The sequence below is a fragment of the Salvelinus namaycush genome, chromosome 42 (assembly GCF_016432855.1).
Source record: "Salvelinus namaycush isolate Seneca chromosome 42, SaNama_1.0, whole genome shotgun sequence".
Taxonomy (NCBI): Eukaryota; Metazoa; Chordata; class Actinopteri; order Salmoniformes; family Salmonidae; genus Salvelinus; species Salvelinus namaycush.
In genome coordinates, this window is record NC_052348.1 from 20,547,552 (window position 1) to 20,561,971 (window position 14,420).

At 39.5% G+C, this 14,420-nt stretch overlaps 1 protein-coding gene across 1 annotated transcript; it reads right to left on the reverse strand.

Moving 5' to 3' along the window:
* Window positions 1-12,223: 12,223 nt before the first annotated feature.
* On the reverse strand, window positions 12,224-14,129 carry LOC120034781 (GTPase IMAP family member 9-like). Its single transcript, XM_038981387.1, has 2 exons — window positions 13,727-14,129; window positions 12,224-13,427 (listed from the first exon to the last, which is right to left on the reverse strand). The coding sequence occupies exons 1-2, from the start codon at window positions 13,731-13,733 to the stop codon at window positions 12,529-12,531; spliced, it is 906 nt and encodes a 301-aa protein (XP_038837315.1). The 5' UTR covers window positions 13,734-14,129; the 3' UTR covers window positions 12,224-12,528.
* Between the last annotated feature and the right edge of the window lie 291 nt (window positions 14,130-14,420).

Consider the following 14,420-nt stretch of genomic DNA (forward strand, 5'->3'; position numbering starts at 1 on the left):
TGTCACTAGTGTAGAGCGGAGTAGGCAGGAGGCAGTGGCAGGTTTAGAACTACTGAATTTATTTAAGCACCATTTATTTTATATCCTATGAACTTCACGTTGGTGCTCATGGGTCCTTTTACATAGAAATGCCCAGAGGTGACTGATGCCTTGTTTCCATGGCAGCTGAACCATTTCAACACCATGATCTGGATTTGTCCACTTTCACATTGTTTGAGAGATACCTGTGTTCTCTATGACGAGACAACCAGCCTAGATTGTGTCAATGATCTGAGGAAGAAGCTCTTCTCCAATAGGTCAATCTAGATGGAGAACATCACAGTCTGCACTGCTGCAAACATTCAAACAGAGCACTGTACCAAACAAGCATTTCGTCAACAAGTCTGAAAACCATCCAATCGGCACTTTCACCAGAAAGTACTGGACGGACTAAACCAGTTGATTCCTGGACACCTTTGATGACACTCTTACCAGAGGCTGACCAAGCTTGCAGAGAACTCCTGATGTGTGGCAGTAAAAGTGTTCTCTGTTCTTGGTTGTATCGATGCCAGGATGCTGGATCGTCATGCACTCAGGCTCGGAGTTATGGGCAGGCCTTATGGGGTCTGGCCCGCCCCACCTCCTTGACCATCCAAATGAAATATATTTATTTGACAAACGTGTGCTGACAGAAACACGCATCAAACTCAGATAAAGCATCCAAGCGAGCGACAAACGTGTGAAGGTAACCTACTGTACTTTTTTAAGTGATTTGTTTGACAATCGGATGAAAACATCATGACTTGCTGTGTTCATTCCACATTATAAGGGAATACATGTTCAGAGTTAAATGACATGTTTTTACTATAAAACCCATTTAAAACACAAAGGAGGTCCCGTGGGAAAAAAGGTGGCCCTTCGTGGAAATCAAATGGCTGTCCATCTGATTCGTTCAGGTGCCGGCCCTGCATTATGTGAACCAGGACCCTAAGTATTTTTTTTCTTCACTAATCAGAATTTAAGGAATACGTTTGTTGCATGACATGATGTCATGTTGTTTTGTGTGCAAATGTTACGGCAGAAGCTGTTTTAAATATGACTATGGATTCATTGCCATCTCCGTTGGCGGACATTTTGGTACGTTTTTAAATGAGCACCCCTTCTAGGATGTTTTCATATAATCTGAGGGATGTTTGTACCAGGATTTGATCTGTTACATAACAGTTTTTATTGATCAAAAACCAGCTATTACTGCAGCCATTTAGAATGTACACAATAACTTGCTTCCTGGTTACACTTGAAATGGGACCCCCTTGTTATCATATCGTCTGAGGAAAGTCTATAGCAAATGTCATGTTTGTATCTGCATTGTTAAAAAAATACTTTGCTAGGTCACAGACACTTGCTTAAGCCTTTCTCCCCCTCCCTAAAATAACAATATACTACTAATATGGCCTGCCGACCACTGTCCATGGTGCTGAAATTGGGACATGCCTATTAAATCGATGATAAGCCATCTGCTGTGCCAGGGCTAACCTTTGCTTTCGCTAATGGATAACTGTTTATTGGTAAGCCTATTTACACATTTTCTCATGTTAAGCCTAACATTTCACAAAGCTAAACAGCATACTTATCAGATACCAATAGATTGTTTTTTATATATGCACAAATGTGCTATATAGGCCACCCAAACCTTCATGACATCACGCTCCCTTCCAGCTTGGATAGAAAGTTGTGCATAAAACCAGTCTATTAATGCCAAATAATACAGTCAGTCCACCCTCAAAATTATGCAGAATATAGCTACAGAATATACAGTGTTTAGATGTTTAAAAGAAAAATAATACATATCATATAGTCTAACACTGATGAAAAAAGTAGTTGGCTTGAGGATAAATTCAGCCACTATGTATTGTTGAACTCAGCAGGTTTTATATGGCTAACAGCCTACACAAATGGGCTGCAATATTCAAAGTAAATGAAATCCAGTTTGAGAGACTTCCCTGGTGTACTGAAGTCCAACTTTTTATTAATCAAATGTTTTCTCCACGGTCTGTAGGTTCAGGTTTCAGGCCTTTATGAGTTTTACTTTAGAAAAGGATCTCTCCACAGAAGTGACAGTTACAGGGATGGTAAAAACAGCTAAATTACGGTAGCAACATCAGGGAAACTGGGGAGGGAGTTGTGCTTCAAATACAACAGTTCTGTAACAAATGTAATTTATTCTCATTCTGCTTAATTGCTGGCCTCAACACCTTATGGAAATAGATTAACTGTATACGAAGCTCTAGGGACGTCTGGATACAGACAATAAATTGGCAGATGCAAACAGATTATAATCTTTAGCAGACAACAGTTCTTCAGGGCTGGAACATAAAAGATGTTTCAATTTTGTTCATACTGGTGAACCGCCGTTAGACTTGTGTGGTTGCAATATCAACAGTCTCTTTTCTCTGGTCTATCTTGGCATGCATCATTTCAATCGTGTGCAGTGCAATGGACATTTAATGCATTAGACTCTCAGTCTAACATGCTGACCACACCGTCTGTTGCAAAATACATTTGCACATACATGTTATTCAATAATTGCATCGACACTGCTTGCGCACGTCAACGAGCGTCTGCATAGCCAGGCGCTAAAATAGAACTTGGTTCTATTGGTGACACTATAATCCCTGCAAGTCCTGCCTCTCCCATCTCCTCATTGGTTTATAGGAGCATAGTAGGGATGCACGATATATTGGTGAGCATATCAGAATCGGACGATATTAGCTAAAAATGCCAACATCGGCATTGGCCCGATGTCAACCTGTTTGGGATAGGGGGCAGTATTTTCACGTCCGGATGAAAAGCATGCCCAGAGTAAATTGCCTGCTACTCAGGCCCAGAAGCTAAGATATGCATATTATTAGTAGATTTGGATAGAAAACACTCTGAAGTTTCTAAAACTGTTTGAATGATGTCTGTGAGTATAACAAAACTCATATGGCAGGCGAAAACCTGAGAAAAATCCAACCAGGAAGTGGGAAATCTGAGGTTTGTAGTTTTTCAAGTGATTGCCTATCCAATATACAGTGTAAATGGGGTCAGATTGCACTTCCGAAGGCTTCCACTAGATGTCAACAGTCTTTAGAACGTTGTTTCAGGCTTCTACTATGAAAGGGGGGCAAATAAGAGCTGTTTGAACTAGGGGTATGGCTGAAAGCCTTGAGCTAAGTCTCGCGTGCGGCCATGAGCGCGAGCTCCGTTCCTTTTCATTTCTAAAGACAAAGGAATTGTCCGGTTGAAACATTATTGAAGATTTATGATAAAAACATCCTAAAGATTGTTTATATACATCATTTGACATGTTTCTATTAACTGTAATGGAACTTTTTTGACTTTTCGTCTGGACTTAGTGCCCACGCCTTGTGAATTTCGATTGGTGAACTAAACGCGCTAACAAAAAGGAGGTATTTGGACATAAAGATGAACTTTATTGAACAAAACAAACATTTATTGTGGAACTGGGATTCCTGGGAATGCATTCTGATGAAGATCATCAAAGGTAAGTGAATATTTATAACTGACTTTTACTGACTCCACAACATGGCGGGTATCTGTATGGCTTGTTTTGGTGCCTGAGCGCTGTACTCAGATTATTGCATGGTGTGCTTTTGCTGTAATGCTTTTTTTAAATCTGACACAGCGGTTGCATTAAGGAGAAGTTTATCTTTAATACTATGCATAACACTTGTATCTTTCATCAAAGTTTATGATGAGTGTTTCTGGAAATTGATGTGGCTCTCTGCAAATTCGCCGGATGTTTTTGAGGCACAACATTACTGAACATAACGCGCCAATGTAAACTGAGATTTTTGGATATAAATATGAACTTTATCGAACAAAACATACATGTATTGTGTAACATGAAGTCCTATGAGTGTCATCTGATGAAGATCATCAAAGGTTAGTGATTCATTTTATCTCTATTTCTGCTTTTTGTTACTGCTCTCTTTGGCTGGAAAAATGGCTGTCTTTTTCTGTGACTTGGCTCATACCTAACATAATCATTTGGTGTGCTTTCGTCGTAAAACCTTTTTGAAATCGGACACGTTGGCTGAATTTACAACAAGTGTATCTTTAAAATGGTGTAAAATACTTGGTATGTTTGAAGAATTTAAATTATGGTATTTCTGTTGTTTTGAATTTGGCGCCCTGCAGTTTCACTGGCTGTTGAAGAGGTGGGACGCTACCGTCCCACATACCCTAAAGAAGTTAAAAGGTCGCTAAAATGTAAATGTTGGTTATTCGTAGTGGTATCATTTTAATTGTCGGAGTAGAGGACATTGTGCTTTTCAGGTAAAATAAAAATCTAATGTTTAAATCCCAGGACAAATTCGCTAGCAAAAGCAAGCTAGCTGGCTTCCCATACATGTTTTTCAACCTGTCCCCAAATGAATATAGTTGGTTCATTGATATTTCAACCTGCGTGTCCTGATCGTGTCTTGTGTGGGTGGACAAATATTTTGCGGGTTTAGACGGTATGTACTGCCTGAAGGGGCAGCAGCCACTAAATGGCATAAGCTGCACATCTACAGTAACGTTGGGCCCAGGGTTGTAAATCAGGGGCAGGCAGTCCACCCATTTGTCCCACACTGACCTGATTGCAGCTAGCGTGTCTCTCTGCCGCCGAGCTGGTCTGGTGTCTTGGTTATCGACGCCTTCCCTCCATATCAGTGCAGTCCAGAATGAGTATCTTGATGATGTCTGGGATAAACAGTTCAAAAGAAGACTTTATATCCTGCACATGAATAACTGCCATCGGCGTTGGCCCTGGTTGCATCCTTATCACATTGACAGTCATATTTCTCCACCTGCAGGCTGCTGATGAGCTGGCTGCTGACGTGCTGGTCCTGGGGCTGGCTGAGGGTCAATCTCATCCTCTTCTTCCAACTCACTGTCAGACATCGAATTGAAATTATTCATCTTCCAAAGTGGAAAATGCTCCTTCCACACTAGCTTCTCTCTCTGCAAAAATTATTTCTAAGGGCCCCTGAGCAGAGATTCTTTTCCATACTGATTGAATGTGGTAAGGAGCCACACATGAAATGCTATTTGTTATGTCACTCCCCCAATTTACACCTAGCTGGTGTAGAGTGTGGGGAAAATACAGAATGTTTTACAATGTATCGATATAATGTATTGTAATAACATTGTGCAGGTTCCCGCAAGACATTGTGTAGTTTCACACACTACAAAAGGTAAAGAGTGCAAGAAAAGCGGGAGACAGGCAGGGAGAAAGACAGGTCATTGGTGCTATATTGAAACAGTAGGCCCATGGAGGAGGGAGACAGTGAGGCACACAGCAAATCTTTTTGTAATTAAAAAAAAAATGTTTTCACCTTTTCCACACTTCTATTACCCACAGGTCCAGAGGACCCGAACACCACATGTTATATAAATGCTGTCACGCCCTGACTTTAGTTATATTTGTTTCCTTTATTATTTGGTTAGGTCAGGGTGTGACAAGGGTGGTTTGTTTAGCTTTTGTATTGTCTAGTGTTTTCCCTTGTCTAGGGTTTTTTGGTTATCTATGGGGATTTTGTATTGTCTAGGGGTATGTAGGTTTATGGTGGCCTGAATTGGTTCCCAATCAGAGACAGCTGTTTATCGTTGTCTCTGATTGGGGAGCATATTTAGGTTGCCATTTTCCATGTTGGTTGTGTGCGTAGTTGTCCATGTTTAGTTGCCTGTGAGCACTACGTTGGCTTCATGTTTCTTTGGATGTTTATTGTTTTGTTGGAGACATAGTTAATAAAGAAGTATGTACGCTCACAACGCTGCGCCTTGGTCCACTCCTTTAAACGGCCGTGACAAAAGCGTAGGGGGGTGCACAGTGTGCCTTCAATGAAAATGTGTTATTTAACATGTTCTTCAAAGAAAATGAGACAAGGCCAATCAATCTCAGGTTGAACAAATGATGAATTGTATAATTTTTATTTTAGTAAACATTGAAAATGGGTCCCACAGACCTGAACACCACACAAGGGCTAAACCTCTTGAATTCAATCATTATTGGGCTCAAATACATCTTTAGATTTGTGAACAGCTATCCACAACAACCACAATCATTAAAGCGCAAATAGCTAATTGAGAGAGCAGCAGTGTGATTCACATCAACTCACTATGTAGATATCAATAATAAGTTAAATCCATATCGCCATAGACTACACCACTGCTGTCATCCTTACCTCCAAGCGTTTTTCAAATTGAATAAACTTTGGATGCCGACAGCAGTCGAACCATTGGAAGACATAGCTTGGACTGAGCCTACAAAAGCCTATTCTTGCTTTTTTCCCCGCGATCTATCAAACACATTTCCTGTGTCATCATAGTAGTCTCTGACTTGTGGTCAGACTCGCTCATGTGGAGCAAATTTAAACTTGAACCTTTTTTCAATGCTGATTTGAATGTCATTGAGAAAACAGAGAAGTGTCAAAGATTTTTTCAGCAAACCTCCTTTCTGAATTTAAAAGTAATCCTCGAAGTAATCAGTTTCTCAAAAGTATCTACAATCTGTTAACAATATTTCTGCTAGTAACAGAACGGATTACAGTTACCGGTTTTTGTAATCCCTTACATGTAATCCTTTACTCCCCAACCCTTAGCAAGACACACCCCAATAAAGGACTGGTTCTGCAGGTGGTGACCACAGACCACTTCTCAGTTCCTATGCTTCCTGGCTGATGTTTTGGTCACTTTTGAATGCTGGCGGTGCTTTCAAATCAAATCAAATCAAGTTTATTTTATATAGCCCTTCGTACATCAGCTAATATCTCGAAGTGCTGTACAGGAACCCAGCCTAAAACCCCAAACAGCAAGCAATGCAGGTGTAGAAGCACGGTGGCTAGGAAAAACTCCCTAGAAAGGCCAAAACCTAGGAAGAAACCTAGAGAGGAACCAGGCTATGAGGGGTGGCCAGTCCTCTTCTGGCTGTGCCGGGTGGAGATTATAACAGAACTATGCCAAGATGTTCAAAATGTTCATAAGTGACAAGCATGGTCAAATAATAATCATGAATAATTTTCAGTTGGCTTTTCATAGCCGATCATTAAGAGTTGAAAACAGCAGGTCTGGGACAGGTGGCGGTTCCATAACCGCAGGCAGAACAGTTGAAACTGGAATAGCAGCAAGGCCAGGTGGACTGGGGACAGCAAGGAGTCATCATGCCCGGTAGTCCTGATGTATGGTCCTAGGGCTCAGGTCCTCCGAGAGAGAGAAAGAAAGAGAAAAGGAGAGAATTAGAGAGAGACAAGATTTTCAAAATGTTCATAAATGACAAGCATGGTCAAATAATAATCAGGAATATATGTCAGTTGGCTTTTCATAGCCAACTGGAGGTGGCCTGCTGGAGGTCATTTTGCAGGGCTCTGGCAGTGCCCCTCCTTGCACAAAGGCGGAGGTAGCGGTCCTGCTGCTGGGTTGTTGCCCTCCTACGGCCTCCTCCACGTCTCCTGATGTACTGGCCTGTCTCCTGGTAGCGCCTCCATGCTCTGGACACTACGCTGACAGACACAGCAAACCTTCTTGCCACAGCTCGCATTGATGTGCCATCCTGGATGAGCTGCACTACCTGAGCCACTTGTGTGGGTTGTAGACTCCGTCTCATGCTACCACTAGAGTGAAAGCACCGCCAGCATTCAAAAGTGACCAAAACATCAGCCAGGAAGCATAGGAACTGAGAAGTGGTCTGTGGTCACCACCTGCAGAACCACTCCTTTATTGAGGGTGTCTTGCTAATTGCCTATAATTTCCACCTGTTGTCTATTCCATTTGCACAACAGCATGTGAAATTTATTGTCAATCAATGTTGCTTCCTAAGTGGACAGTTTGATTTCACAGAAGTGTGATTGACTTGGTGTTACATTGTGTTGTTTAAGTGTTCCCTTTATTTTTTTGAGCAGTGTATGTACTTCAATATTAAATGCACATTCTGCATGTCTAATGTCTGACAATGAAGTCAGTAACTGAGGCCTGCACTATAAAGGCTCTCTTTCAAAACAAGAATCTTTAATTGAAACAACAAAGCAGTCTCCCTGTCTCTTTAAAAATATGTAATAGAGGTTATGTAACGTAGACGCAGGGAGTCAGGAATCAGGTGCAGTTAGTGAGTCTAATAATAACGAACATGGACCGATACAAAACAAGAGAAGCGTCTGACATGGAAACACAAACAATACTACCTGATGACAACAGAGTGCTATATAAAGGGTAAGTAAACGGAGTAAGGAAGTCCAGGTGTGACTGATGATGAGACACAGGTGTGCGTACAGATGGGTTGCCAGGTGTGTGTAAGATGGGTTGCCAGGTGTGCGTGAAGATGGACTGCCTGGACCAGTGGTTAGTAGACCTGCGAAGTCGAGTGCCGGAGCTGGTCAGCGGGAGTAGATGTGACAGGTGACCCCAACAACAGTCAACATTTGAGCACGTTACTGTTACACATTAACCTATAACAGTTCAAAGACCTGAAAGAGTAACCAGACAATGACAAGAATACAAATTATTCTTGTTTTGCTAGTTGCGTAACACTTGATTAAAGATTAAAACAACTTGTTTGAATAAGTATATACAGTCCTTTGAATACTGTATGATGAATATATTTTACTACAGGAAAGAAAACGTTCATAAATAACCCATACATTCTTACAGTACAAAATGATGAATGCAACATGTCAAGTGTTGGTCCCATGAGCTGAAATAAAACATCCCAGACATTTTCCATATGCACAAAAATAGTATTTCTCTTAAATTTAGTACACACATTTGTTTACATCCCTGTTAGTGAGCATTTCTCTTCTGCCAATATAATCCATCCACCTGACAGGTGTGGCATATCACAAGTGCACCTTGTGCTGGGGACAATAAAAGGCCACTAAAATATGCAGTTTTGTCAAACAACACAATGCCACAGATGTCTCAAGTTTTGAGGGAGCGTGCAATTGCCCTCCAGTGTTACCAAGTAGACATAATTTGAGTCAATTGGAGGTGTACCTGTGGATATATTTCAAGGTCTACCTTCAAACTTAACACCTCTTTGCTTGACATCATGGGAAACTCTAAAGAAATCAGCCAAGACCTCAGAAGAAAAATGTTAGACCTCCAGCATCTTCACAAGGTCCTTTGCTGTTCTGGAATTGATTTTCCTTCGCACCAAAGTACATTCATCTCTAGGAGACAGAACGCGTCTCCTTCCTCAGTGGTATGACGGCTGCGTGGTCCCATGGTGTTTATACTTGCGTACTATTGTTTGTACAGATGAACGTGGTACCTTCAGGAGTTTGTAAATTGCTCCCAAGGATGAACCAGACTTGTGGAGGGCTACAATTTTTCTTCTGAGGTCTTGGCTGATTTCTTTTGATTTTCCCATGATGTCAAGCAAAGAGGCACTGAGTTTGAAGGTAGGCCTTAAAACATCCACAGGTACACCTCCAATTGACTCAAATGATGTCAATTAGCCTATCAGAAGTTCCTAAAGCCATGACATCATTTTCTGGAATTTTCCAAGCTGTTTAAAGGCACAGTCAACTTAGTGTATGTAAACTTCTGACCCACTGGAATTGTGATACAGTGAAATAATCTGTCTGTAAAGAATTGTTGGAAAAATGACTTGTGTCATGCACAAAGTAGATGTCCTAACCGACTTGCCAAAACTATAGTTTGTTAACAAGAAATTTGTGGAGTGGTTGAAAAACGAGTTTTAAACTTCCGACTTCAACTGCATGTGTTATTTCATTGTTTTAATGTCTTCACTATTATTCCACATTGCAGAAATAGTAAAAATAAAGAAGAACCCTTGAATGAGTAGGTTTGTGCAAACTTTTGACTGGTATTGTACATGAGTGAGGATCCTGAGATGACTAATTTTAAAAAGTATGGACACAATTCAGAATAACACAACGCAACAATACTTCGGAGTAGAACATTTTCTATGTTTATTTTGAATTGAATAAGAACATATGCCAACTTGCACAATACTATAATACATTGTGTTCCATTTAAATCATTTGGTCATTCCAAACCACATTTGTTAGATCCTGTTATTAATCAGTAGCAAGCTAATCAAGACAAAAGCTAATAACCAATATGTCTATTAATAATTGGTATTGAAAACATGTACGTATAACAATTATCTGAGCAATTTGTTCAGAGTTTCTTGGATTATTATACCCACAACCCAATACTGTAACTTGTTACCTATATCTCCCCACACAATGCAGTAAATTACACAGTGTCTATATTTGTAACTCCAGTACTACACTTAACATTCAGTAATATGAACAGCAGGACAGGAGGACTCTAGCGGCTGTGAGAAGACACCAGGTGGACACTGACTGAACAACATACTATTGAAGACATGTCAGAATGTTAATCAGTTAAAGTTTGAGTGACAGCTAACCCAACAATAGATACTGTTTTGTGACACACCATTACTGTATGCCGCACTCTTGGTTTTATAAGGCTGATTGTTCCTGTTGAGGCTGACTGACTGGTTGTGTCTGAAAAGACACTCTATTCCCTATATTTTGCACTACTTTTGAACAGAGACAAATGGGTCCCTGTTGTTTGAGAGGCAATGGAGGCACAGTGCTTTTACTGGTATTTCCAGCAATATCCGCCAGTGTTGCTCCAGGTAGGACATGTTCTGTAATTGAAACAAGCTGTCTCCAATCAATCAATCAATCAATCAATGTCTGGTTGTGTGTGTTTGACCGGGGGATCACCTGAGGATATTATGTTCATGTTGATTAAGTGGGTCAGGATATTGTTGCCTGTTTACAGCAATCAGTGGTTTATTGGTCGTTTGGTTGATTAAACAATTTTACCTAAAATGTGTGTGAACAGAAACAATATATTCTGATAATATGACATACCACTATATGTGCAGCTTAAGTCACATGATTTTACATTTCAACTTCCTGCCCCTGTCACCACCACAATTGCTACTATTAGGGGTGGTGAAAAAAACTTCTACTCAAAGCACAGAGATTTGAAGAAGACCATTTATATGCCACATTCCCACCTCTTCTGCGGAAATGTTACTTCCCCTTTAGGTCTATCCTTCCTGTTATGCTACCATCTCTTTGAGTGTGATTTAGCAGCCTAAGTCACATGATTTCATAGAAAATGGGTCTTTGCATTAGAACTCCCTGCCCTCTAGACACTTTTGTGTTGACTTGAAAGTGTCAGTAATGCATCAAGTTTAAGTTCATGCAACATGAGGGAATATATTGACTGTGGTGCGTAGTGGATAATGAGGCTTTCTTTCAATTATGAGAACCATGGATCTGTGAGGTCATAAGAACAACACAATACAGAATTATAACATAGATGATGTAATTAATGACATTATGTCCAAAAGGGAAATGCTTGATGGCTGAAATAGTCCATTGCGAGTGTTAAGTAATACATCTAAGTAATACTTTATTAGTGAGTGTTAATAATACATCTAAGTAATACTTTATTAGTGAGTGTTAATAATACATCTAAGTAATACTTTAGTAGTGAGTGTTAATAATACATCTAAGTAATACTTTAGAAGTGAGTGTTAATAATACATCTAAGTAATACTTTAGTAGTGAGTGTTAATAATACATCTAAGTAATACTTTAGTAGTGAGTGTTAATAATACATCTAAGTAATACTTTAGTAGTGAGTGTTAATAAGACATCTAAGTAATACTTTAGTAGTGAGTGTTAATAATACATCTAAATAATACTGTATTAGTGAGTGTTAATAATACATCTAAGTAATACTTTAGTAGTGAGTGTTAATAATACATCTAAGTAATACTGTATTAGTGAGTGTTAATAATACATCTAAGTAATACTTTATTAGTGAGTGTTAATAATACATCTAAGTAATACTTTATTAGTGAGTGTTAATAATACATCTAAGTAATACTTTATTAGTGAGTGTTAATAATACATCTAAGTAATACTTTATTAGTGAGTGTTAATAATACATCTAAGTAATACTTTATTAGAGAGTGTTAATAATACATCTAAGTAATACTGTATTAGTGAGTGCCTCCCATCTTTTTCAGGTGTCTGTTACTCCTGATAAAATGTAACTCAATACAACAACCTTTTCTTGTGATCAGTAAAACATAATAACAAAAACAGCTGAATATTTGTTCATCAACCCCCTGAGTATCATTCTTAATGTAGGCTACAATAACAGTAGACTATATTTATTTGTTTTTTTAAAGTTGATTTGAACAGAGACAATGAACGACAAAACACAAGACTCAGAAGTGAGAAGTGATACGTTGCAACAGATTTAGCTAACATTTCATTTAAATTTGCCGTCTTCCTGTGTCTTTAGGACCATTTCCACATTGATAGAAAAGGCAAGGTCAACTTTCACTCTCTTATTCTCTAACAGTTCTCAATATTAGGAAGGTGTTTCAAATGTTTTGTATACTCTGTGTATATAGAGGAAGCTTTCAATATCATGTAATGAAGTCAAACAACTTGTAGAAGGTACAGCACTGTTAGCTATGGACTCTCATTGAGTACTGCATGCATTTACACCAGCTCCCACTGCAACTCCCACTGCTGCACCAACTGACATACCAATTGGGCCTCCAAATGTTCCCAAAGCCACTCCAATTCCAGCACCTGTTCTCATGTTGTTAAATTTCTCAGCATTCTTTCTAGCTTCTCTTTCCTGTTTTATCCCCAGCTTCTCTACTTCTTCTCTTAGACACACTCCTTCAAACTTTGCCTTCAGTTCTTCCCTCTCTCTGCGTATCTTCTCTTCATTCTCTCTCAGGATCCTGTTCTTCTCCTCTTCAATCGCTCTCTCAGCCTCCTGGAACATCTCAGTGGTGTAGTGGCTTCCTCCATTCACCTTCACCATCTTGTTTATCTTCTCAAGCAGCTCAGTGACCTGGGAGGGATTCTGATCTTTGTTTTTGAAGACATGATATCCCCCATTACATTTGGCAATGAAACTTTCCAGTTTGGGATTTCCATGCAGGAAGTCTTCAATTGTTACATCATCAAGAAGGTCTCCATGTGTGAAGACAACCATGGTGTATTTCGATGCTTCATCACCAAATAGTTTCTGGATCATCTTCACAATGTTCTGCTGCTCTTCAGTGAATCCTCCCAGCTTGAGCACAACCAGGAACACATGGGGACCAGGAGCGGAGAAAAGCAGGCACTGTGAGATCTCTTTCAGTGCCTCCTCCTGTGTTAACTTGGTGTCAAACAAGCCAGGTGTGTCGATGACAGCTACATGTTGCCCTCCCACCTCTCCTCTTTTCTTTTTACTTGAGGATGTCACAGAAATAGCGGACATTTTGGATTCAAACGCTTTTCTCCCCAGGATGGCGTTTCCTGTTGCGCTCTTCCCAGATCCAATCTTCCCAACCAGAACAATCCGGACCTCTTTATTTTGTTCTGTTGGATAAGAAGGACATGTTGTTACTGTAGAAAGAAGTGTGGTGTTGATGTTCTTTCTGTTTGGTCATCTTACAGAACAGCTACTGAATATGATCAGTCTCACATTACTTCTTAAACATTGATGGTTTATAGAATATTAACTGTTAGCAAATTAACAAGGACATTATCTATAAATGAAGTTTCAAGCCTACATTCATTTTATTAAAATGTATTAATAATGTAATAAAACATTATTTTGTGAAAATGCATCAAACAAATAAACCAATGTATCTCTGTCTTGTAGATTAAGTACTCACCAGTCATGTTTGGGTTTTGGAGTGCTGTCAAGCTTTTCAAAGGAACAGTCTTTCCAACCAGAGTAATCAGGGTCTCTGTTGGATGAAAAATAAAATGTTGTTTCTGTAGAGAGAAGTGTGATCTTACAGAACAACTACTAAAGCTACATTTTCAGTCTCTCATTGCTTCTTAGACTAATATTTTTTGTCTATAAAATACAAACTCTAAGAGCAAATAAACAATGATGTTTTCTACAGGTAACTGCCTAAATAAAGGAAACGCCATTGACGGAACTGTCATTGTCCGTTCCTTGCCAACATACAAAGTTTCCACATTTGGCGAATATCGCAGTAGTCTTTCTGCCTTGGGTAGAGCACCAGTTGAAAAACTGCAATATAATCAATATTATGTGGGACACATACAAAGAAGATAGTCTAAAAGACTCTCAAGTTGGTGAGACAACCAACTTCCATGGAAGTTCTCTGACTTTCTCAGAAACCCTAATAACAAACAGGAGCTTTTCAAAATGTTGACACAGAAGGTGTGTGCCAATGAATCTGAAGATGGAAAATAGATCTATGCTACAACTGATGAGTCTGTGGTTTCAAAGGGCTCTCTGACATCAATGCTGGAATGAGACCAGGAAGAGGCACACACAAGAGAGTGGTGTAGAGTACTTAAGTAAAAAATACTTTAAATTACTACTTAAGTAGT